We start from the raw sequence: 27097 nt of genomic DNA, 5'->3' as shown, positions 1-27097 counted from the left end.
TTATAAAGCAAAGCTCAAGACATAAAAGAGCCCATAAATGCTTTAAAATTAATTTGGTCTTGAGTATGTCTGTAAATGAATGGGCTTGACATACGCTTTTCAATTTTTCGCTCCATTTCAAAGAGCACACAAGTACAAACGATAAATCTACCTACATGTTTGCTGACGTGACCACTAAGCTGAAAGGAGAGGTGGAGGGGAGAGATAAAGAGACCCTAATGAACTGTTCACACAAGATTTAGGAACCGGAAAAGCACAGGCCCCCAAGTGATGACTTGTCTCTTTCTTCTTTGAATTATTCTAGCTTTGTGACTTAGGTGGCATGTAGTTTATCACCTTCCAGCAGACATATATGGATCTGAGAGAGGAAGAAACGCATGGGAAAAGATAGACAGGCAGATTAAGCACAGAGAGACCTGGGACTGGGGTCAGAAGGGTACAAATACCTTTCCTTCTCCCCACTCAAGATGGCTTCGGGCATTCAGCAACAGTGAACCAATAAACTAAAGTGTGTTTGGACAGCAAGAGTGTCTGCAAGAACTGATAGAGAATTGCCTGACACACATTAGCTGCTCTTGAACTTGGGGTCTGAACGACAAAGGATCAAAGCTTAGATCGGTCCCCTTTTGTTCAGTGGTCCTAGACAAACTATTTAACCCACTAGAAGCTGCAAAGATGTGTAATTTGGAATTTCTGGTGGTTAAGTGAAATAACTTGAGTGTTTTGAGATTGAATGAGATATATATATATCACAAAAGTCTAAATCACACAGTAGAGATTGGTTTTCTTCCATATAATGTGAACTCTAATGAGAGATTTGGCAGAAGGCCCCACAGTATCAGAAATGCCTCTGCTATCTTCAATACTTTCCTCTATTGCCTGTATATGTAGCTGTCAATCTCAAGATCACTTTCTTAATCTTAAAACAGTGAACAAATACAACATTAGCATTCCAGACAGAAAGAAAGGGAAAGACAAAAATAAGCCTGTCTCTCAGGTAAGTGAAGACCCTTTAAAGAGTCTTTCTGGATGTCTCCACTCAACAGTCTTTTACTTATAACTCTCTGGACACACCTGTCTTCAAAGGGAAATAGAAAAATTAAGACTTTAGCTAGAAATGTTGGTACCCTCAACACTATAGGAAGAAGTTAGATTTTAGATCATTAATTAGTAGTCTCCCTGGTGGTGTACAACTTGCCTAGCAAAAAGAAAACCTTGGAGTATGATAACGATAATGGTTTAACTTATTTTTAAAGCTATTTTGAAAACACTTGAATTATCTCTCTATGCTGATTACCCCAAATGGAAACTGAACAAAAGGAAGTGAGACCCCTTTCCATGCAGTAGCTTTTGCAAATGTTAGAGAAGCTGTCCTGGACTCATCAGATCTCTCAACCTCAGACGGACAGGTCCTCTATTATAACAAGTCTTGAACAGTCTTCTCAGGACTAGAACTTCCTTGGGATGTAGCTCCCACAATGACCACAATAACACACATCTGGGGACCTAGGGGATGCAGATGGCCTGACAATTCCCTAGTTAAGTACTCTTTCCATACATTTTCCTCCTTCCATAGCTGGCTCATGGATCAGTCCTGCAGAACTCCCATCAAAGGGTTGGAGATAATCGAGCCTTCTCTTTTGTCCAACTTTGAGGGCTCTGTGACCTCACAGCACAGAAACAGAGGCCCGGCCCTGGGTCACAGTGCCACCATATTCAATTAGGTTCTGCTCCCTGAATTAGCAAGTAAGATGGTCAAAAGCCCAGGCTCACAGAATAGGCAGGGGGAATACCGCTACCCTAGCAAGTGCCCTCATATCTTAAACCAAGAACTACACAATGCCCTCCCAGCAAAGGATCAATATTCCCAGGGCACAGAACCAGAAAACCATGTTCTGATAGTCCTTCCCTGCAGGTGACCATTCAGAGCTCCTTAGGAGAACACAACCAGTTGGTTCTCCAATCTCCAACTGCAGCTGCGTGTGACGATTCTTCAAAACCCCAGAGCAGTAGAGAAGTCACCAGATAAATAGAGGACATGGGAAAGCATGGTTGCTGCAGAGGTCCATTCTCAGACTCAAGATGCAGACCATGGTTTAGCTCAATCCTGGTGCCAACGAGTAAGCCTAGTCCTCATTCCGAAGGCAAATGGCACAGCCCCACTAAGAGACTCACAAAGAGATGTCGCTATGGGTCTACCACCAAAAGGAGGCAAAATTGGTGACTCTAGAGGGAGAGAGCAGAGAAAAAAGACCTATTTCTACCGTGAAGAGTGCTAATGGGCCTAGCAACTTTTAAACCGTGGATTGCTGGCTTCCCATAAAGTATAAAGGAGAAATGGTGGCTTCCTTTGCATAGATTGGATATTTATCCTCGTTCACCTAGGACAGCTGGGATCTGGTATGATTATTAATAGCGCCCACCTTATTCTCAAAAGCAACTCAATTGAACAACAGATGACATAGAGACTCTATTCTAGAAAAACAGTAAGAAGAATAAAAAGGTGATTTTTTTTTAATTTTCTCCTGTAACTCACAGCAAAAAAAATTTTAAGTTATACTCTTATCTAAGTTATCTAAGTCAAAATAGTATACCATTGAGCTGTGCTTTTATTCTTAGTGAAAAATGAATTATCCATGCACAATGTGAAACTGAAATTAGCTAGAGACTTTTTCCATGAAAGTGTGATCAGTACAGTTCTTCATTCTCCCGGTTGCTAGAAAATTCGATTCACTCTATTCCAACATATGTAAAGAAATTTTGGAGAGAATGTGATCAGCCATGCACTTGTAAGTAAAGATGTATGAACTAAAGGGTGTTCTGTGTGACTCTGGGCCACACTACAACTTCCATGATGAGATTTTTTTATTTTATTTTTTTGGGGGGTGAGGAAGTTCGCAAGGGCAAATAGCAGATGCAAAGGGATGGAGAGATAAATGGAATCGGATGCATGGTGTGAAATCCGCAAAAAATCAATAAAAAGTATTTTTTAAAAATCTACGGCTACTTATATTGGCCATCGTTCAATGAGGAAATGTGAATGGCCTTCACAGGGCACCATCCATTGAACTTAAAGAAAAGAAGCGACTGTAAAAGACCAGATTTTGATGACAAGAACACACTCTGTTCTTGTCCTTAGTTTATAGAGATTGAGTGAACAGATTGAAGGAGAAGGACTTCTCCACAAACAGTGGTCATTCTGTTCAAATGCAACATAGAGTAACATCCCTGTAAAACATGTTTAACTAGTGAATTGAGTCCTAAAGCATTTTCTTCTCTGTTATCCCTTGTATAAAAATACAACAGCTCCGACAGCTCTTTCCCTCCTGTGGGCCACCATTTTGCCTTAGGATCTTTCTGTTCAGTGTTTTGTGGTGAAAAGGTCAAACAAGACAGTAGGGATAACTCAATTAGCAACCTGTCCTGACTCTAACAGACCCCAGCCTCCAAATCCTTCTCAATCAACCCTCTCTTTCGACTCCCAGCCTCTGGCTCATGATATCCATATTCCATGGCATCATTTACGTCTTGGAATTGTTTGTCTAGGTCTGTTAGACATCACTGGGGTCTGCGTGAGCAGGGGGGACCAAGGTAACAAGTCCAACTGCCAGGAAATAAACAAATCCTTGCCATTGAACACAGAGTAGGTAAACAAAAGCCGGCTCACAGCCTCCACCACTCCACTTTTATCAGTCAAGTCACATGTACATAATCCATTCAGCAAGTCCTGCCTGGCCCTGTATGCTGAGAGGACAGCTTAATTCTGATGATAAATTGGATAGAACATGCTCAAGGAATTCCTGTATTAGAATTCTAGTGCTGCAAAGCATGTTCATCTCTATTGATGTTTCAAGTCGCTGTAGCCTTGGGAAGATAGAGATAGATACCTTTTAATTTGATGCAAATAGGAGATACTTATAGCCTAATTTGTATCCTTACATATTCACTAAACATTCAGAAATTTTTATTTTCCTTTAGTCATTTGGCCTACCTTGTATTTATATTTCACTATTACAATTTCCACTATGATTTCATATAGCAGTTAACCGTCTAGTCTCTGGAGCCAGATATCTTAGGTTCAAAGTCAGGCCGTTTGATTTATTAGCTATGTGCACTTAGGCACTTAACAATTTAGACACCGGCTTATTGATTCTCACCAACGAGAATGAGAACAGCTACCCCTTAAGCATTGTCTAATTTACCCACATATTTTTCTGTGTGCCCTATCAGTCAAAGGACTTTTACGTTTTCTCTCTTGATGCTTCACGTGTTACTAAAGTGTCTGAGAGTCTATATAGACATAAACAGCACCAGCAAGAAGGTAAGCACAGACTAGGTATGATCCCGGAGGGGAACCCACACATTCACACATGAGTTCATTCATTTGGGTCAATCCAGTGAACACTAAACACTTACTATGTGCTAGACATGGTTCTAGAAAATGAGAAGTGGGGAACCAAATAAGCAAAAATCTTGTTCTATAGAAGTTTGTTGCATAGTGAGAGAGGTAGGCAATAAAAATGTTTTAGTGGCAAAGACATCTCTAAGAATGAAAAGTATTGTGCAAAGAGTTTGAGGGAGGTCAGGACAGCAACCAAGTAACTGCCCTGGGCTATATTCAGGGAAGACATTTGATGTAGCCTCCTTCGTCTGCAATGTTGAGAAGCTGGTTTGACAACAGGAATTCCAGGTAGAGGGAAGAGCAAGTTCAACAACCAATTGATCTATATCAATCAATCACAGATAAGGAGGAGGAATGGGGAAAGAGCAATTTGACTGAACTTGGTGCTGAGTAGAAGAGAGAGGAGTGTGGAAAGCTGCCAGAGCTGGGTAAGAACTAGTCACTTTGAGACCACGTCTCAAAGGATAGCAGTTTGGTACCTCAGGACAAATGAAAATTGTACCAATTCTGATATTTGGGTTCTGAAAATGTGTTTGGAATAATCCCACAGTTCAACAATAGCAAGGTAAACAAACATCTCTCCCAATATTTCATGATAGTGAAGATTTCTGTTTTCTGAAGAAATGTACACAATGAACACTAGGTGTGTAATCAGGAACCCCTGGTTCTGACTTCAGTTTTTTATTTTTTTTTTTACTTCAGTTTTTTAAACAGTTAGTTTTGTTTAAAGTTTGGAAAAGTACTTCAGCTCTGGCAGCCTACTCCTCTATGAATGAAAGCCCTTGGATATCATCATGTGCCATTCTTAACCATCAAAGCTGGTTGTTCATTTATTGTCACTCTGATTTCTCAATTGTCGTTTGTAGGATAGCAGGGCTACAGACAGGGACATCTGGTCTACCCATAGCTGATCAAACCACATAGGGATTAAATGTACACATTTGGTTTCCTGTAACTTCACTTTATTGCCAGTCAAATAAGTTCTTTCTATGGTGAGAAGTGTAGATTAAATGGATTTATCTTCTTCATTAAGTTACATACTTTAAATATTAGGGATTAAACCCAGGTTCTCATGCCAGCTAAGTAAGTGAAATACACCCTGATCCCTAAATATTCTTCAGTAATTCTGTAGTCACTAAAACTGACTGTATTTTACATTGCGTTCTATATCATTTAATCCTCATAATAATCCCATGAACTAAGTACTAACATTATCTCCAGTTGAATACAAGAAACTTAACCTTACCAGCATTAAATAATTTGGCTTAGGACACACGGAAAAAAATACCAAATTTAAATTGAGGCTGACTACAATGCCCATGTAAGATTTCAGTTGCTACACTCTGAAACATGTATCATATCATTTGACAGGCATTATTTGGAAACAAAGCAAGAGATATTTTTTGAGACAGGGTCTCACTATGTAGCCCTAACTGGCCTAGAATTCACTATATAGACCAGGTTAGCCTTGAGCTCACAGAAATCCACCTATCTCTGCTTACCAAGTGCTGAAATCAAAGGTATGTACCACCATGTTTAGCTATGTAAGTGATTTTTTTAATATACAGAATTTTGCCATATAGCCCAGGCTAGTCTTAATCTCATAATCTTTCTGCTTCAAAATAAGTGATGCTGGAATAAATGAATGTTTACTCCTGGCTTGCCTTCAGTACTTACCAAACTGCTTTGGAGAATCTACACAACCTTACTAAATAGAAGTGTTACCCATTCTATCAACATGGTGTAGAACTGTTCTTAAAACTTATCCAAGAAATCAGGGCTTAACCTAAATAAAGTATTAAGTTATTAACCTACATAAATACTCCTTGTTTTTCTGCAAGGGGCTATCTTTTGATTCTTAGATGAAGAGAAAAGATGATGCATGCATAGGCTCCATGCAGGGAGTCTTTTCAATCTATAAAAAAGCTCCTCATGTCAGACCTTTGTTCCCCAAGGAATCTCAACCTTATGTAGGAAAAGACGTCCAGTTTTACAAAGTTCCCAGGCATCCGAAACACATACACATCTCTATCGAGAAGAACCTCTACTTTAGTGTAAGTCAGTTCTTTCTTTTAATTTAAAGGTTGGTCCCTTGGTCTCTCAAGTGATGAGGCTCAGTGGAGATGACATAAAGATACACAGAATCCTAAACATTGTTCTTGAACTAATTATCTTTTGCATTTTATGGATGAACTGTGGCACATTCCTATTTCATCGCTCTTTTTTCAGACTCAGTTTGTAGGAATAGTATTCAGTTTATATTCTGATTTTATTAAAGTGCAATCAGTATCCAGGAACAGCAATACCCTGCAGACAATGATGAAAATCTATATGTAGTATATGCCTAATATCATACCGAAGACACAAGTGACCCTTTGTTGTCGTACAAAAGATTTCCACATTAGCCCAGAATGGAGTATAATAAAGGTTTATTTATAAGGGGGTAAACTCACATAAAGAATAGTGATCCACAGTATTCTGTGTGTGTGAGGAACTAGAACTAAATCCAGCAGCCACAAAGCCCATGCATGCTTTATATCTGCATATATAGTACATGAGACCACGCCCAAAGTGAGCCAGTCTCTTAAAGGCTATCGGCTAAAGGAGTTCCCCCAGCACCCCTTGAGAAAATGGCATGAGAAAAAGTCTAGAGAAACTTAGGAACTGAAGTTTAAATTCACATGTGTGACTGATGCCTACACTAATTAAAAAGTACTCACGCAGAGGAACATCCTTTCTGTTTTTAATAAAAATCATATAGAGCATTCTTTTTTAAAAAATTTCTTTTGAAAACAGCAACAATACTGCAACAGCCAAGAAGAAGTTCTAATACCCTTGTATTTCCACCAGGGGATGAATTCTGACAGTAAAAGAGGATTCTGACCTGGGAGGAGAAGGAAGCAGTTAGCAGGGGAAGGGTCACTCCCTCAGGGAATTCCCAGCAAGTTCCTAGTCTGTGAGACACAGAACAGAGAGAGACTGTCAAGGAGAGAGAAATAACCCCACAGAGAAAGGTCTAAGTTGCTTTTAGTTACATGTCACCCCAGAGAAAGGACAGTGTGGCAGCGTTAAACTGGTGAGATTGTCAAACAAGGGAGTTAACTACCTGGAGCCCGGTGAGATGTTTCAGATGTATTTTAAGTTCACAATTTCATTCCTAAAACCAGAGGGTGGTTCATTCCACCTACCTATATGACAGGCTCTAAGCCCAGATTTTTATCAAGCTAACAGTTTCATTAAAAACACCACTTCATAAAAGCAGATTTATCCTGAATTTTTATTGTCAGTTAAATGTTATGAGAAACACACAGTAACCCAATATTTGGAGTGAAATTGCAGATACAGACATAGGCCAATAAGATGGCTTGGCAGGTAAAGGCACTTGCCTCACAGCCTGATTTCCATCTGAAAAATAGAAGCAATGCCTAAAAGCTGTGTTCTGATCCCAACACATGTCATGGCACATGTACCACAAACACACTCATACATGCAAAAATAAATAAATAAAAGTAATTTTTCATCTTCCTTATTTAAATAGATTTCATACAGTATATTTAGATCATGTTTTTCCCCTAAACTTTTTCTAGATTGACTTATCTTACTTTATGTCAGCAAATAATTGTCTTGCGTGTATGTCTGTGCACCGTGTGCATGACTGGTGACTGCAGAGGTCAGAAGAAGGTGTCAAATCCCCCAGAACTGGAGTTATAGATGTGTATGAGTTACCTTGTGGGTGATAAGAATCAAACCCAGGTCCTCTGAAAGAGCAACAAGCGATCTCAACCACTGACTGTACTATCTGTCCAGCCTGTAAACTTAAATTTTAACAGAAGCCTTCAAATATGCAGGAAATGAGCTTCATTAATAAAAATGTGAGCTAAACACATCCATCCCATGTAAGAGAGTTACCAGCTTAAAAAGTGGAGGTGGAAGGCAGTATAAACTAAGGGGAGAAGTTCACAGACAAGAGAAGACACAAGAAACACATTCTAGCTAGGCCAGCGTTTCTTGCATTGAACTTCAAGGATATGCTCTGGGGAATGCTGTGGGAATCCCTTCCGTATGCTGTGAATACCATTGGTTAATAAAGAAGCTGCTTTGACCTACCGGCAGGGCAGAATAGAGTGAGGCAGGAATTCCAAGCAGATAGAGGAGGAAAGAAGGCAGAGTCAGGGAGACGCCGTGTAGCCACCGCAGGAGAACGACAATGGATGGAACCTTACCGGTAGGCCACAATCATGTGGCAATACACAGATTAATAGAAATGGGTTAATTTAAGATATAAGAGCTAGCTAGAAATTCACTAGAGTCATTGGCCAAGCAGTGTTGCAATTAATATAGCTTCTGTGTGATTATTTCAGGTCTGGGCAGCTGGGAATCAAATAAGCAGTCTCCGCTAACAGGAGGATTCTTGGCTCAATAAGAATGTTTTTTTTTTATGTTTTGCTTTACTAATTATAAGAATAAAATATAGCGTTTTTCTGATAAAAATTCTCAGTTGAAAGTTATATAGATAATAAGACTCTAGATTTCTAAAGGAAGTGTTTTCCAAATACAAGTTGAGAAAACTTACTAGAGGATTTTTAAGGGCGCCTGTGTTTTGTTCAAATTTTGAGTGTAGAGATATGACTGGAGGAAATGTTATTCCTCTTTATTTTATTGGAGAAGTTAAGTTGTCTAACCTTACTCTTAGCTTCCTAACAAAGAGATGAAGTCTCTATAAATTCTGCGGGCAAACGTGGTATATGACTCATACTAAACAAGTTGAACACCTTAGAGTAAATATCTCAAATCCTCCCAAGTCTGTTACTTTGAAGCATCAACTTGTGAAAAGTGGAAAATTCAAGACCAGGGCTCATGAGATGAGTCACAATCCAAACAGGCAGACTAAAAATACTGAGCCAAACCTCAGGTTATATGTACATGAAAACAAATAAATTTGTGTTAGAATTAGATTCCATACTCAAGATATCTCATTATGTACATAGAAATATTCCAAATACAAGAGACAAGCATTTCTGATACAGATCAACCTAGTCACCTGAGAGGTATCATTGACTTTAAATGTCCTTCTACTGAAAAATAGGAAACATTGTGATAGGGAATCCTGGATCCTAAATTAAGAACTCTACCACTGCCCAGAGTTTCTGCTTCCCACTCTATGAAAATAAAGAAGTTGACAGGACAACTGGTGACCAAGACCTTGTCAAGCCCTAGGAAGACTTCTTTGACTCCAACATTAACTTATAGTGTCCCCCTGGATTTCTTCCCTGACGGGCCTCTCAACCACAGGTCGGTTTCACTAAGACTTTACTTCCTGTCTGTTCCTTTCATGGCTCCCTTCCACCCGTGAACACTGAAGGTTGGGAAGCAAGGCCTTTGAAGGGAAGAAACTGGTCAACAGTCAGGATTTCACCTGTTCTCTCCTACACCTGGGAAGTAAGAAATTAAACCATAGACCCCACACTACCAGGGAATACTGTAACCCACTCAGATACAAGAAAATAAAAACTAAAAATACCCAGAGGGACATTTAGATACTTTTTCTAAAGTTTCAAATAAAAAGGATAGCTGCTCACTCAAGCTCGTTTTAAATCAGTGGAAACATAACAACTATCTTCTTAATACCCTGGGTGCTACAAATGATGCCATTCAATAAACAGAATTCCAGCCTGTTAACTGTTCCACAGCAGTAAGAGTAACTATTATGTTTAGTGAATCCTTTGACTAGCAAAAAGCCCTTCCTGTAAGATAAACAAGAAAGACAGCCTTGGGTGGGGGTAACACTACACCTTTTCTAAGAACAAATGAACAAAAACCACCATCTCCCATTTTCCATATGGTGGAAAGACAGACACACTCTATGCACTGTTGCCTTTGTCTTGGCTGGAACAAAAGAAATGTGTACGTTTTACCTTACCAATGATAAAAATAAAAGATGTCTTTTCCGGTGAGAATTCTCAGAGGCCCATGGTCTGAGGAATTGTTTTCAAAGCCTAAAGGGACAGAGAAGTTTATTTTGAGGCTGACCACATAGCTAAGGTGGAATCTTTCTCAGGGCATCCGAGTCAATTAGCCAGAGTCAGCTCGTGTCTCAGGAGCACACTTTCTTGTGCATCTCCACGTGAATGTGCAGCAAAGAACTTTAAAAGAAATTGTGGAAAGTAGATGAGACCAACAGGGACAGTGATTGATGTCTTTTTTTTTTCTTTTTAACGTGATAGTGGGGATCAAGTCCAAGACCTCCCATTTGCTTTCTAAGCACTGAGCCCCAGCCCCAGCCTCTCTGAAGTCTAATATGTATTGCGGTTTATGGGGGCTTGTGCTGACATCAGCTATTTCTGAACTCTAAGGAATCTCCCTTCCCACGCTTCTCTTCCTGTGTGCAGACCTGTCATTGTTACCTTTCTCTGCCTAGTACATGAATCTTACTGACCACTAGCCTAATACGCTTTCCAGCTGCCTCTTATTATTAGCGCTATTATAAAAGTGAAAGTACCTTCAAAATAATTCCTGCAACAACTAACTTCGTGTCCTATTATAATTCAAAAAGGTAAATATGGAGAATTACACTTTCTTGATGAGAGCCTCATGTTCCTTCCCAATGCTATCATTATATCACAGGAAAACAACCTCACCATTCCTGACATCGGAGAAAGCAAGATTGGAGATGAGAAAGGGCAGGGAGGGCCCCATCCATCATCAGCACAGGCAGAGAGATTGCTCTGCCCTTCCCACATTGATCCTCCCTCTGCTGGGAGAGGGGGCTGCTCATTGGTCTTGGCCACCCAGCCCAAAATAATCGCACAGAAACTGTATTATTTGCAATACTGTTGGGCCAATAGCTTAAGCATATTTCTGGCTAATTCGTATCCTTAACTAACCCATCTCTATTAATCTGTCTATCTCCAAATGGCAGTGGCTTACTGCCACTTACTTCGTCATGTCTAACTCTGGCGGCGGCTCCATGGCATCTCTTAGTCTGCCCTTCTTCCTCCCAGCATTCAGTTCAGTTTCCCTACCTACTTAAGTTCTGCCCTATCAACAGGCCAAGGCAGTTTCTTTATTCATTAATGGTAATCACAACACACAGAGGGGACTCCCCCATCATCCCTCTTTCCTCATCTTCCCACTTCTCCTCTTCTGCACCACGAATACTCCATCTTTCCTACATTACCTTTACAGAGGGCTAAGAATGATTTGTTACTGCTTCCAACTGCCACCAACCAGCAGTCTTCCTGGATCAGTCTGTGCGTGCCCCTCACAAGGTTTTTATGGACCTGGAGAAAAGCCCCAGAGGTCTGGAGCACTTGCTGCTCTTGCAAAGGATCCAAGTTCAGTTTCCAGCACCCATATGGCAGTTCCTAACTGTCCTTAACTCCAGTTCTAGGGGATCTGATGTCCCATTAGCATGGGGCATGCGTGTGTTATATATATATACACGCATGCAGGCAAAACAGGTATACACATAAAATAAAAATAAAACTTTAAAAATAAAAAAGTCAACCACTGTGACGAGATGAGCATAGGACACAGAAAGACTCTCATGGCTACCCAGGCATCAGCTCTCTTCTGGTGATGAAACCTGTTCTATTGTTTCCTCCATAGAAACAGTCTAAGCCTGCTGCTGTGGTTTCTTTTCCTGTTGCTGTAATTATAACATGTAAAAATACCCTGACAAAAGTATCTTAAGGGGTAAAGAGTTTGTTTCATCTAACTGCTCCATCATAGAGGCAGAGTCACACTCGCAGGGGCTTAAGAGAGCTGTTCACATTGTATCCACTAGGAAATGGCGGCAATCCAAGCAAGGACGCTTCTTCTCAGTTCCCCTCTTCACTTATTCAGTCCAGGATCCCAGTAAGAACTCAGTTCCACCCATGGTGTATGGGTTGACCCACCCCAACTAATGTATGACAGCCCCCCAAGAGGCCCATCTCCCATGTGACTCTGGGTTCTGTCAGTTGACAGTTAATACCTGGGGAGACCTCTGACTTGCCTTGGGAATGGACTGCACCCCAGAACAGAACTCAGAAGTGACTACCGCCAAACACTTTACTAAAATGTATCCTGCATTTGATGATGCTGCCAAGGGTTGTCTTCCCTGCATCAATGGCTACAGACCTCCAGGTGTGCCCTGTGAGCTAAGAAGCTCGCTAATATTCCAAGAGACGTACCTTCTTTGTACCATCCACAAACAAAAGCCTACCTGCCTGTATCTCTTTGGCCAAAATAATGACCTTCATTTGATGTGGAAGAAAATGCAGGATAATGATGCAAGATGAAAACGGCAAAGCACAATAAGAGCTTTCTCTTAACGATTCCCTTTGAAATCGCCTATTTCCCATCCTAACTATAATTTGACTAATTGCTCAATAATCCTGTTTAAAAGTCATTATTTCTGCAAACATCCATTCATTATTAGACCTGGGTTTTTTTTCAGGTTGAAAAGTCCCTCTGCTTCTTTGAGTCACCCGTCTCTTCTCCCTGTGTGTCTGCTGCCTGTGCCACATTCTAATGGCACAAATAGAATCCCTTCAAAAAGGTGTCGAGGAAATCAAGGTGTCTCTTTGTGTTCCGCAGCCTGAGTAATGTAATCCATATCCTTGATACAGTGCCTGTGATTGGGAAGATCTAAGACCATGTCTTTTAAAAGCCAGCTTCTATGCTGTACCCACGAAGCTGTGATCACAGCCACCCTAGGACCCTCCCACAGCAAGAGGCATGCTGTGCCTAACATAGTGAGAGGCTGCATCAGATATGAGAGCATGGACTTGGGAGTCCACAATTGCCTAGAAAAAAAACAAAAACAGGAGGCTGGAGAGATGGCTCAGTGGTTAAGAGCATTGCCTGCTTTTCCAAAGGTCCTGAGTTCAATTACTGGCAACTACATGATGGCTCACAACCATCTGTAATGAGGTCTGGTGCCCTCTTCTGGCCTGCAGACGTACACACAGACAGAATATTGTATACGCAATAAATAAATATTTAAAAAAACAAAAAACGAAACAAGACTCAAACCCTGCTCGAAGCAGTGATCTTCTTAGGCATCACAGTGTAGGAACAGACCCTGTACGGTGGGATTAAACCTGAACCAGATAGCTGTGTCTGTTTCAGGGAGCAAGTTGGCTTCCTGAGACACAGCTTACAGTTCACCTGTTCTGGCATGTTCTCCATTATCCTTTCCTTCTATAACACACCAGCTGAAAATTTACAGTTCCTTTTCATTTCATGTGAAGGATGGTTCTAGTGTCCAACTTTAAAAAGTCAAGTCTCTTTGCCCAAATACTTATATACCAAAAAATGAGCCAGCACAGGAATCCCATGCTTTCTTTCACTGCAAAAAACTTGGAGAACAGCCTAGATCTTCTATCCTGAAAACTTCCTTGGACCAGTGATATGTAAAATAACAATGAGAAAAGAATCAAGAAGATGACCGCATGCAAAGTTAGGGTGTTGGGAGTCTGTAAAATCAGAGTCACCGAAAAGGGAGGAACTGCATATCCTTGGAACACATGGAACAGACAGCTCATTACTGAGGTTACGCTATTTCCACTGGGTGTTTTACAAGACCTAGCTTTGAAGTGCACATATACAAGCACATCACTGGGAGGTGGGGGAGTGGGGATCACTTAAAAAGTGAAGGACGAACCGTACACCAGGACTGCCTAACTCTAACAACACACAGCCATTTCTCACCCCACACCATTCTTACTCTGTCCTCTCCTGAGTGAGTTTTCTTACTGAATAACTAAAATCCTCTGAGTCAAACTGGCTTTCTGTGCATTTTTATTCCTTTAGTCTCAACTGTGTTGCCTTAAGGAAGCCAAAGACGCAGTTATCAATGATATCATTGTTTTGAATACTTAGGACAGTCCTAGTCCATACCCAGAATTCTCTGAGTGTTTTATGGGAGTCACTCAAGGGCGACCTCCCCTCACGAGGTAAGTGCTACCTTTTGTCAATAAGAAAATGAAAACACAGAAAGATAAAACAATTGTCTAGGGTCAAACAGCTAGCAAGGAGCAGGGCCAATGAACGACTCCCGCGCCTGTTTCTCTCGGTACAAACGTCTCCCCCACAGTATGTGTGAACGGGATTCTGAACAGGAATGTTGTCTTTCGTCTTCAAGAAGACAGCGCTGAGCTCTTAACCTACTTTACTTTTAACTACTCTGTTTTTCCCTCCCACACTCTCAGATGACGGGAATGCTTAAGGCAAACTAAGGTAGTGTAAGACCACACCATGTAAGTGTGAGCATGGCTCCTTGTGGGTACAGCTATGTTTCGTGTGCTTCTGCCTTCCGCCCCGCATGTTCGCTCCGCTGTTCTCCAATTCCCGCTTCCGGCGCTTTGCACTTGGGCCGCATGAGCTGTTTTTAAAGCATAGATCCTGGGTCTTTGTTCCTGATTATATATCTGGGCTTTACCCACACACACACACAGTCTGGCACAGGGTAAGAACCAGAGAACACAGGACCGTCTGCCTGCTATCTTCCCAGCGAGCTGGGAGTCCTGGGGAATGCAGTGAGTTACTGTTTTCGGGTACTGAGTCTGGGATTGTCAGCTTGAAGAATAGAGGTGCTTATCCATACCTAACTGGAAAAGACCCCTCCAAGGTGGAGAACTACAAAGGCTGCTCTAGACAGGTCATGACGGTCACCAAGTACCGGACCTGTCTGGTGTTCTCAGGGCCAGGGGTCTTAAACGGACTACCACTCTGTTCACGGGAGTTCATCGCGCCAGGTACTAAGAGCTATGGAGAGAGGTTGGAGTCTTCTCGTTTATTTATTTCCTTTCTGTGCATAGGCATATGATGTAGGAACATACACATTTGGAGGATAAAACATTATAAAAGATAAAGGATAATGGCTTTAAAAGTTAGAAATGAGCTAACTCAGGCCTTCACTGTATACACACAGAAACACTCACTACTCCTCGTGGGGTCTCTTGATCCTACACAAACCATGTTTGCACTCTAAATGAATTTAGTATAGCGCAAACTGAAATCTCTAGAATAAGACAACTGATGAGGGGAGATGGTTGTGCCTAACAGGAGTATATCTGGAACATTTAAAATACGGTTTTGGGGACTGGAGAGATGGCACAGTGGTTAAGAACACTGGCTGCTCTTCCAAAGGTCCTGAGTTCAATTCCCAGCACCCACATGGTAGCTCAGAACTGTCTGTAACTCCAGTTCCATGGGATCCAATGCACATAAAAATTAAAATGAGCCAAGCGGCGGTGGCACACACCTTTAATCCCAGCACTCAGGAGGCAGAGGCAGGCGGATCTCTGTGAGTTCGAGGCCAGCCTGGTCTACAAGAGCTAGTTCCAGGACAGGAACCAAAAAGCTACGGAGAAACCCTGTCTCGAAAAATCAAAAAAAAAATTAAAATTAAAAAAAAAATTTTAAAAAAAGGCCAGGTGGTGGTGGTGCATGCCTTTAATTCCAATACTCAGGAGGCGGAGGCAGGTGGATCTTTGTGAGTTCAAGGCCTGTCTGGTCTACAGAGCAATCTCCAGGACTGTGGTAAAGAGCTTGCCTAGCTTGAATGAGGTCCCAGGTTCAATCCCCAATACCCCAAATAAAATAAAATACAACCCTCGCTTACTCCCCATCACACACCTGCACACTTGTGTGTGCACATACCACACACCTGCACACGTGTGTGCACATACCACACTTCTGCACACTTGCATGTCTGCACATATCACACTCCTGCACACTTGCGTGTGTGCACATACCACACACCTGCACACTTGCGTGTGTGCACATACCATCCTCCTGCACATGTGCATGTGTGCACACACCCAATTGCAATTTGAAGCTTGAAACTACTTCATGTTCTCAATTTCACTGAAGTGTTCAGTGTGTGTTGAAGTTATTGAGCTATAGATTCTGAAATGATAACAATTTTAAATTTTTTTCTTGACATCTGATCAATTTTTGCCCAGTGTTTGAGACTCAAAGTGTGCAGTACTGAGAACCCAACCCACCATTTAGACATGCACAAAGTCCAAAGTTACTAGGGATGGATCTTTAGCTCCAACCCCTTAGTTGTGTTTGTCCCAGATGGAGTGGAGGCAGATTAAAACCTCATTCTCCTCTTTCCACCAAAACGCCCTATCAGTCCAGGGTCAGAGCTCCTTTCTCCCTGGACAGAGTGACACACAGAGCTCCAGGGCAACTCTAAAAATAAAAGCAGATGAGTCTGCATCCCAGAAGGATCCCAGGTTCTTTCATAGCTATGTCGCTAGAGATCCACATGCATTTTCCAAGCAAGTTACAGGGAAAGTCAGTTAGGCTGTGCAAATAGGGACGGCCTGCAAAAACAAGTGTTACATCTGTTCACTGAAGAAAAGGCCAGAGGAGGGAAAAGTGCAAGAGAGAAGTTAGCGTGGGGTTTGCTTTGCCCGGTCCTCACACACTCACATAGACATGCATGACTTAGGGCTAGCTGTCTGATGGCTGACATCTGGAAACAATTCAGGAAATGGGCAAATCAGCTGGTGTCTATTTCCCAGAATACTGCTCACTAGCTGAGCTTTGGACCCCAGTAGGTGAAGTTCACAGACTCGCTTTTCCAATGTGTTGTTAAAGTAAGGAGGCCAGGAACTCTGCAATGAAGAATAACCAAAAAGTCAAAAGGACAACTACAGAAGAACCCATGTCAGTGTCCACCTTAATTCTCAGCTACATCCATCCATGTACACGCAGCTATGAAAATGCAAATGTCGGCTAGATACACAATGCTTTCGCCACAGAGGTTGCTTTTCCATGCCAAATGCACGTCACCTTTCTGTAAACTTTTTTTTAGAAGACTAAGAATCATCACTGAATTTAACAATTTGACCTATTTTACTTTTTGGGTTTTTTGGGGTTTGTTTGTTTGTTTGTTTGTTTGTTTGTTTGTTTTTCGAGACAGGGTTTTTCTGTAGCTTTGGTTCCTGCCTATTTTACTTTTTAACACAACTTTTCCAATAATAGTCTATAGGAACCTTCCAGGGATCCCGCAGCGATTCCAAGCTGACTGGGAGGAGAGGGCCAGCTGAGGAACGGTGCTTACGTCTTAGGCTCAGAAACCACTTGGTAAAATAGAGCAGAGAAAAACCACTGTGACCTAGGGAAACATTGCCAGGATGGGATTTGAGTTCCACAATTTTGGTCAAGAACGGACTTGGAAATAATCCATCTGGCAGGGAAGTGTGGAGGGATTCTTAAAGCTACATACATCTAGGCATTTTGCTTAAGACTGACAAATACAACTGTCATGTGGAGACCACAGCAACTAGAAATTGGAGAAATAACCTGTCAGCCTCTTCTCAGGTCCCATTAATGTCCTCCACTTAATGTTACTCGTCTTCCACTTAGGAGAGCTATAACACTGTCAGGAAAAGAAAATGGCGCCTTCAGGAAGCCACACAAGGCCAGTCATTGCATTAAGGATGCTGAGTAGATGCCAGCTCTTTGCCCAATACTTCTTTTCCCAGGGAGCTCCCTGAACAAATCAGCCAGGGAGGAGTTAGGAAGGGGTAGGAGTATTTCGTTTTGTCTTGTTAGACTTGTTCCAAATCTAGCCTAAGCATGGAGGTCTAAGAAAATCACTGTCCTATAGAGACCTCAAGTGGCGAAATTGGGAACTGCATTTGAAGAAAGAGATCCTCCAAAGCTAGCAGCCGCAGAGAACTCTGCCTTCCTTAGCATATACAGTCACTCCAAAACAGTTCTGGAACCTACTGAGAAGGTTCTAGATTCGTCCAATCCTTTGCTTCTTTTTCCTAAGGGAGGCCTAAAACCAAACTGTGTCTTCAAGAGTCACAAGAGACAGCCCACAGAACCTTGGCGACCCATCTTATCCTAGAGAGTCCGGCAGGCTGGCCTGACGCCTGGGGGCCAGTGACCTTGCACTACAGTCCCGTGTTCTTGCCCTTCCTTACAGACAGGTAGCAAACATGCCACCGCCACTGCCTTCAGCGCCGCTGAGGAGACTAAATTGTTTTAATTGTTCTCCAAATGCAGCCCCCAGACAAGCAACAGCATCATTCAGAAGCTAGTTGGAAAGGTAAATTATTGAGCTCCAGATCTAGGAATTAAATAAACATGCCGGCAGTCTGTCCCAGATGCTGTCCTAGTGGCGGTGTGAGGCCGTTACCATACACTGATTTGCAAATGTCCAAGATAGAAGGCAGCAGCAACTCTGTTTATTTCAAACGTGATTTCTGGCCCTGCCCCCACAGAGACGCAGCAGAAATCCATTCTTAACTAAGCTTCTGGTGTGATTCTGGCAAGGGCAATGCACAAGCCTACACTTAGATAAACTTTGCTCTGGTCTTTAGCCTTCTCTCAGATGTTGGAAATAAGCATTCTAGCTTCTTTTTTTGTTTGTTTTGTTTTTGTTTTTGTTTTGTTTTGTTTTTCGAGACAGGGTTTCTCTGTGGTTTTGGAGCCTGTCCTGGAACTCCCTTTGTAGACCAGGCTGGCCTCGAACTTACAGAGATCCGCCTGCCTCTGCCTCCCGAGTGCTGGGATTAAAGGCGTGCGCCACCACCGCCCGGCTCAGCATTCTAGCTTCTTACCGGGCCTGAAAGAGTCTGAAGAACCCCAGGTTCTCCGGGCCTGTAGATGGGTCTATTGTCCCTTTGAAAAGAATTAGTCCTTTTTTGCTGCCCCTGTAGGGAAAATCACAGTGAAGTGTGTCTCTGAGGCCAAAGATGGGGAGGGGTGGAATGTGCCCTGCTGGGAGAGCAGAAATCTATGGCACTGACCCACAGGGATTTTCAGGCAGATGGCCAACTCCCACAGAGTCTGAATCTCTGGCCTGATACTGAGAGCCATGATAACCTGGAAGTCTCCAGTCTCACCGCGCAAGGCTGCCCTTACTTCTCCTCACAGGTGCTTTCCAGTAGACTCCAAGAGGAAAGTTTATTGCAATGCCACTAAAATAAATAAATAAATCTAATTAGTTTTTAGACTTTGAAGTTATAGGCTGGGATGTAGCTCATGTTTATTGCAATGCCACTAAAATAAATAAATAAATCTAATTAGTTTTTAGACTTTGAAGTTATAGGCTGGGATGTAGCTCATGTTCAGCATATCCAGCATACGTGAAGGCCCAGGTTCAATCCCTAACACAGGATAATCTCAGGTTAGCGGTAAATGAATCAGCAGTGTGCTGGGTGGTGGTGGTGAACGCCTTTAATCCCAGCACTCGGGAGGCAAAGGCAGGCAGATGTTTGTGAGTTCGAGGCCAGCCTGGTCTATAAGAGCTAGTTCCAAGAGAGGCTCCAAAGCTACGGAGAAACCCTGTCTCAAAAACTACATATTGAGTTGGAGGCCAACCTGGACTGCATGATCAACGCTTTAAAAAGGGAGGGGTAGAAATACTCTTAGCTTTTGAGTATTTGTTTATGTGGCATTAGTCACCCTGCAGAAAAGATCCCTTTGTGATGATCTTGGGAAGACCTCCTGGGAGGAAGTCCTGAAGTGGAACTCACCAGTGGTCTCCGTTCCATGGGACTCCATCTAAGCCCACCTTCACCCCAGTTCTTTTCAGGCACCCACACCTACTCAGAGTGCTAGTTTGTCAGGGGCGGGGCTCAGAATGTGTAGCCACAATTTTATACACCCAATGGGGCACAAGAAGACTTGAGGTCACTTGACACCCAGAGACTCCCACTGAGTCCAGCCAGAACAAGGAAGAGCCCCTGCTTGCAAAGCCTGCTGGGACAGCAAGGAAAAGCTGACTCCTATACCGCTTCTTCCCTTCTCTCCTCCCTTCCACTTCCTCTCCTCTCTCTGTTCTCCCTGTTTCCCCTTATCTGTTCTCACACGCTTCCTTCCCTGCTCTAACTTTTGTCCTTCTTCTGCCTTCTTCCTGTTGGTTTCCCTGCAGTCCTGGGAAGTGAGCAGTCCACACACACACACACACAGATGGAAATCCCCACACACCGAGTGCTGAGACCACTGCATCCATCCAGGAAAGGAGGACACCTTAATTAACTATAAACAAAAAATTAAAAGGCAGAGATGGAGAAAGGGTCAAAGGAAAGGAGAAAAACAAAAAAAGCAGGGTCCGGAGAAGCTATAAATGTAGGATGGAGAATGTTCATTGTGGGAAATTTATCTTTGTATCCAGAAAAGCACTGAAACATCTACACACACACACAGAGAGAGAGAGAGACAGAGACAGAGAGAGAGACAGAGAGAGAGAGCTGCTATGATGAAAATGATGAGTTATCAAGGAATGGAGAAAGGAAAGAAGGAAGGGAGGGAAGGAAGAAGAGGGGAAGAAGGGAGGGGAGAGGGAGAGAGGGAACAGAAGAATCCCATGGTAAAATTAAGGCTTCCTCTCCCTCTTGGTCCTTTTCCCACCTCCCCTGCTATTGCAGTAGGTTCCCGCCTACTGGCCTGTACTCCAACCATCAGAACCTACCTGGCCTCTCTTACCCCCTTCCCTATGCTTGCCCAGGAGCCATTGGCACCCATGGCCTCGGGTAGGAGTCAGCTATGGACACTAGACCTATCCTGCAGCACCTCAGGATAAGGCTGACAGCAACGTGGTCATCCCTACCTGGTGCTGGCAGAGCAGCAGTATGTCTGCTCAATGGGAAACAAGTCCACGGCTCACCTCTGACCCAATGACCCAGTAAGGGAGTCGCCAATGCCTTTGAGGGAACCTATCTGCTATGGGTTAGAGATATCCCCAGTGGGAAGGAACCTTCCAAAACAGGACAATGTGTTGGACCAATGGCTCAACAAGAAGGTGAATTTGAAAAGCCAAAGGGCCTGAGCAACAACCTATGAGGGTCTCCTCTATCCTAAGCCGTGTAGAGCACTCCTGACCAGCTTCTTGGTGCCCCTCTGCCCCTCCTCCTAACCCCACTGAATCTGGTTTTTTTTCCTGAAGGGACCGAATACAGACCACATCACTTAGATTTTAGGGACTATACCAATGAGTTGAGTGCACCTGCATTTGGAGCAGGTGATGTCCACTATAAAGATGAGCAACAAAATGATGCTAACAGTTTTTATCTTATTTACTTAAAATGACATTAAGTATAAAAAGTAAAAATCTGTGACGAGGTTCGAGAGTACATGAGAAGGGAGGGAAAGGGTCTCTACTTCCTTAGCACTTTTTCCTGCTCTCTGAAGTTTTCATTTAGCGCTGGGTCAGCAAATTTTGTAGTTAGTTCACAGGTACAGGCTGTGCCCAGACTCCTCTGAGCTGGGATGACCACATGTGTCCCTACACAGCGCTAGGGATGAGATCCTCATCCTGGAGGGAAATGGCTCCAGGTCTCAGATCTAGGAGCTGCAGTCATTTCAACCTTTTGAGGCTTTGTCTGTCTTGTTTTGTTGCTAAGGGGAGATTACTTCGTTTTTTGTTTTTTTTTTTTAATTGAAAAAAAATTTTCCGCCTCCTCCCCACCTCCCATTTTCCTCCCCCTCCCGCCCCTCTCCCCCTCCCCCCACTCCTCTTCTCCTCCCTCTCCAGCCCCAAGAGCAGTCAGGGTTCCCTGCCCTGTGGAAAGTCCAAGGTCCTCCCCACTCCATCCAGGTCTAGGAAGGTGAACATCCAAACTGTCTAGGCTCCCACAAAGCCAGAACAAGAAGTAGGATCAAAACCCCGTGCCATTGTCCTTGGCCTCTCATCAGCTCTCATTGTCCGCCATGTTCAGAGTCCGGTTTTATTCCATGCTTTTTCAGTCACAGTCCAGCTGGCCTTGGTGAGCTCCCAATAGATCAGACCCACTGTCTCAGTGGGTGGGTACACCCCTCGTGGTCCTGCCTTCCTTGCTCATGTTCTCCCTCCTTCTGCTTCTCGTTAGGACCTTGGGAGCTCAGTCCGGTGCTCCAGTGTGGGTCTCTGTCTCTATCTCCATCCATCGCTAGATGAAGGTTCTATGGTGATATGCAAGATATTCATCAGTATGGCTATAGGATAGGGTCATTTCAGGTTCCCTATCCTCAGCTGCCCAAGGAAATAACTGGGGACATTGCCCTGGCACCAGGTAGCCACTCCAGGTTCAAGTCTCTTGCCAACCCTTAGGTGGCTCCCTTAACTAAGATATGTGCTTCCCTGCTCACCTATCCAACCTTCCTTTATCCCCAATCATCCCGTTTCCCCAAGTTCCCCACATCCTCTCCTTCACACTTTTCTCTCCCCATCTCCCCTTACCCCCACCCCACCCCACCCCCAAGATTCCAATTTTTTGCCCGGCAATCTTGTCTACTTCCCATAGCCAGGAGGATAACTATATGTTTTTCCTTGGGCTCACCCTCTTATTTAGCTTCTTTAGGATCACAAATTATAGACTCAGTGGCCCCTATCCACGGCTAGAAACCAATTATGAGTGAGTACATCCCATGATCTTCTTTTTGGGTCTGGGTTACCTCACTCAGGATAGTGTTTTCTATTTCCATCCATTTGCATGCAAAATTCGAGAAGTCATTGTTTTTTACCGCAGAGGAGTAGTACTCTAATGTATATATATTCCACACTTTCTTCATCCATTAAAAAAAAAAAAAACAGGGTCTAACTAAGTTTCTCTGGCTGGCCTCAAACTCATGTATAGCTAACTTAAAATCCTCCTGTCTCAGCTTCCCAGGTGCTGGGACTACAGGAGGGTGCCACCACACCTAGCATATGTTACTGAAAAATGGCATTAAGTTTCACCTACAGATAAAAAGAAAAATAAAAGCGGAAAACTAGAAAGGACAGAACAAAGAGACATCGGCATTTGGAAAACTATAAAGGAAGAGGAATAATTCCTTTTATCATCTTGAATCCTTAGCTGAGATTCACCCGCAAATAAAAGGACAAATCAACAAAGAAAACATAAACAGTTTTATTAATGCTTACACCTGTGTATATGTGGGAACTGACTCAGAGACCTGAGAAAAACCTCAAAGACATGGTGGTGATGAGTTCAGTCTTACCACTTTAAACTGGAAGACAGTGATTAGAAGATGACCAGAAACTCGGTAAAGAATTACACAATGATTTCTGTGCAGTTGTTAGTGTTGCCATTGATGTCTCTAGTGTTCAGATTTCTTTCTGCTACAGAGAGGAGATTCTTTAACCACATAAACTACTCTTACAAAAGATGCCTTCTTGGGGGCTGGAGAGATGGCTCAGCAGTTAAGAGCATTGCCTGCTCTTCCAAAGGTCCTGAGTTCAATTCCCAGCAACCACATGGTGGCTCACAGCCATCTGTAATGAGGTCTGCCTTCTTCTGGCCTTCAGGCATACCTGCAGAAAGAATATTGTACACATAATAAATAAATAAAATAAGGATATACATTTTCTTTTTTAAAAAAAAAATGCCTTCTACTCTCCAGAGCTTCTCCTACATCTTAAGTGTCAAAATAATTAGCTCAAAACCTCCCTCCATCTCTATGCCTAGCTATCTATCTCTCTACCCATCCCCACCCTCGAGCTCAGAGATCCCCCTGCCTCTGTCTCCCAAATACTGGGATTAAAGGTGTGCACCACCACTACCCAGCCATTCAAAAACCTCTCTTATGCCAAAGAGGTATATTTGGAGTTGTCTACCCAAGTCATCTGCAACACCCACTGTTTAGTTAAAAGTGAGACCCCAACCCTCTACCACCCCTATAACCAAGGAGTCTGGGATGATTGAAAGCATCACCCCAGCCTCTGGCAATAACACTTGGGGTGCCAATGGAGCCTTTATGGAACAAAAAGCTCCATCTCAAACTCCCTCCCTTTGGGAGTTGCCTTGGGCCTGACTCCACCTCCGGGAAAGCCTACCAAACGCTGACCCCTCCCCAGGGAGGGTCAGGACCACTCCTACAGGCTAGTTAGGCTCCCGCCAAAAAAAAAAAGAACACGTGGTTTCGGCTTTTGTGTGTCTCCCCCTCTTTGTTCCCCCACACACACTGCCATGCTCCTGTGCCACCTGGGAGCGCTGCATTTATTAAGTGTGGGCGTCTTTAATTCGGTCTAATCTGGTCTGCTTGAAATTATTTTGCGGGGCTGGAGAGATGGCTCAGTGGTTAAGAGCACCGGCTGCTCTTCCAGAGGTCCTGAGTTCAATTCCCAGCAACCACATGGTGCTCACAACCATCTATGCCCTCTACTGGCATAAAGTTGTACTTGCAGATAATGGTACCAATTTACAAAAAATAAACAAGTAAATCTTGAAGGAAGGAAGGAAGGAAGGAAGGAAGGAAGGAAGGAAGGAAGGAAGGAAGGAAGGAAGGAAGGAAGGAAATTATTTTGCATCAGCAGAGAGGCTCGTCTTAAGATTTTTCCTAACACCCACCTCTTTCTTAATGCACCCACCTCCTTCATGCAGAGGAAGCACCCCTTTTCCATCGTGAGCTCACTTCATCAATCATGAAAGGCTCATTCAATGATGTAGTTCGGAGATTTGGAGTTATTGGGGGTTTTGTTTGGTTGATTGGTTTGGTTTGGCTTGGCTTGGCTTTGGTTTTTTGATTCTGTTTTGTCTTGTTTATTGTTGTTGATGATGTTGTGGTTTGGGGTTTTGAGGGGGGGTGTTTGTAATTTTTGTTTTTATTTGTTTGTTTGGTATTTTGAGGCAAGGTCTTTCTCTGGAGCCCTGGCTGTCCTGGAACTCGCTAACCACACAGGTTATTATACTTAATACAAAGTGTATATTTCCAGCATCTCACAAATGATTTAGGTCATTCGTCACCCTCACATCTGAAGTCTGGTACCTCAGAAGACATTTAATCCTCCTGGATGTTCATAGCTCGGCGGGGGAGGGGAGAATTAAGTGCGTAGAACATCATTTCCATTATATACTTATCAAGTGCTGTTTGCTAAGTAAAACGGCACAGGGCTACATTCTAAATGAGATTTTGGAATAAAGAAAGTAAAGTGATTTAGCCTTTCTTTCCAGGTCAAGAAAATTTCATTTAAAGTGAACTCACTATGGTTTATAAATTCCTCTTAATTATTCTCCACTGCCTAATAATGCATCCACCTAAACACACCTTTCTCTGCACTCAGCTAAGCCTCCCTAAGCTCTTTAGACCATGAGAGAGGCTTAATGTATTTCCTATGAAACTGTGCCATTCTCCTTGGTCAGCTTATCCCAGCTTTGCAAATTCATTCCTGGCATCCACTGCCTAAATGGGTTCTGATTAATAATTGAATCTTAAGACCCTTTCAAGACATTTGCAAGGACATCTTAGTGGAGAGAGGGAGCTGTGTCGTGCACCACCGTGTCATGATTGAATAGACTGATGACCTCAACTGGAGGTTAAATGCGGAGTCCAGACTCTTGGGAAGTTTAAATCCTTTAAAATTCGTCATAAGAATGCATAGGAATGGCTCCCCTGCTGACTGATGGGTCTCCCACTTATTTCCTGGTAATACATGATCTAGATGCATTTTTCTTGTACTTGGTGAGTGACTGCAGGTCACATTCTTAATGGTTTGCCGTAAGCTCTCTTAGGTTTTGAATTATTTATGACAGTACTGAGGAATATTTTTTTCATTTAATCCTGAAACAGAAAACAGTGTCCTCCTGAAATGTCACAGAGAAGCAAGAGAGGTCCCAACATTACCAATCCAAAAGAATATTCCTTCTGAAGATTTTTTCAAACAAATGTGTATCTAAATAATTTAAGTTTTCACAGAATGATCAAGAGTGTCTGTCCTGCAACATACCGGACGTGCCTGTTTACCACTGTAGTTAATTATAATTTTAATTATAATTCTGTCATTCTTCTACCCATGGAAGGAAAAAGAAAAGATAAAAATGATATTTAGATGAGTAGCTGCCCCACTTTTAGACAACCCCTAGCATTTCTCAGAAGCTGTCTGGAGGCGTCCCTGAAGTGTGTAACTACAGCCATTTAGGGAATGTGGTTAAGTGGTGATGCCTGCACCCAACCCAGGGCTACTGATTCTGACCCCTTGGGGATTTCTGAATTAAACAGGAGCCTGTTAATTCAGCCTAATTTGAGAAACAACAAACTACCAGACAGTCTCATTAATTTCAGTGAAAACTGTATTTGCAAAAACAATCTAAGAATCTAAACATTGCATTCGTTACATTTGTAAGATCTTTAAGGAATTTGCATGCCTCAAAACAGCCAGAACTTGAAAGCATTTCTTTTCAACAGTTCTCTTTGTAATTGTCAAGGATAGGGACCCACTACAAACCCAAAACTGTGCTCGCTAACTAACTACGGTCTCTCTATGAATAGTGGAATCCTATATGCATGATGTATACAGGCCAACCTCAGACAGAACTGAAGGGAAGAAAAGATTTAACAAGATAAAAAAAAAAGTGAGACTGGAGAAATGGCTGATGGTTTCAGAGCACTGATTGTTCTTGCAGAGGACTAAGGTTCACATGGCAATTCACAACTATTCCAGGGAAGTCGATGTCTTCTTATGAACCCTGTGGGCACCAGGCATGCTCATGACATACAGCTAGAGATATATTCAGAAAATCACTCACACACATAAGCATCCTTTAAAGACAAAAAGGATGTTATCCACTGGGAGACTCCCAGCTCTCTCACGTTACTGTGGTTTTTCTATGTCCTCGGGATTCTACTGCTCTCAGAATAACACATGAAGGACCTACTATCGTAGAATATTATTTAAGATGTGTTACATTTGTTTATGCTGTGGAACATTTGTTTTCATAATGCAAAGATGTGTTGCATTATTTTGTGCTGCATTTGTTT

General features: G+C 42.7%; 1 protein-coding gene across 3 annotated transcripts in view; it reads left to right on the top strand.

Annotated features, from left to right (window-relative positions):
• Lhfpl3 (LHFPL tetraspan subfamily member 3) overlaps nucleotides 1–27097 on the top strand; it is a 395254-nt gene that overhangs the window by 346148 nt on the left and 22009 nt on the right. The window contains exon 3 of one of the 3 annotated variants that reach the window (XM_057758607.1): nucleotides 14599–14626. The exons of 1 other annotated variant lie outside the window; for it this stretch is intronic. In XM_057758607.1, the coding sequence (XP_057614590.1) occupies nucleotides 14599–14615 (17 nt within the window). In that variant the 3' untranslated portion in view covers nucleotides 14616–14626. Of the gene's footprint in view, nucleotides 1–14598; nucleotides 14647–27097 lie in introns of all 3 variants that reach the window. One more of the 3 variants, XM_057758606.1, reaches the window with a different exon arrangement.

This window comes from Chionomys nivalis, chromosome 26 (assembly GCF_950005125.1).
Source record: "Chionomys nivalis chromosome 26, mChiNiv1.1, whole genome shotgun sequence".
NCBI classification, from domain to species: domain Eukaryota; kingdom Metazoa; phylum Chordata; class Mammalia; order Rodentia; family Cricetidae; genus Chionomys; species Chionomys nivalis.
The sequence above is the reverse complement of the archived record's forward strand: the minus strand, read 5'-3'. Positions and strand labels throughout refer to the sequence as shown.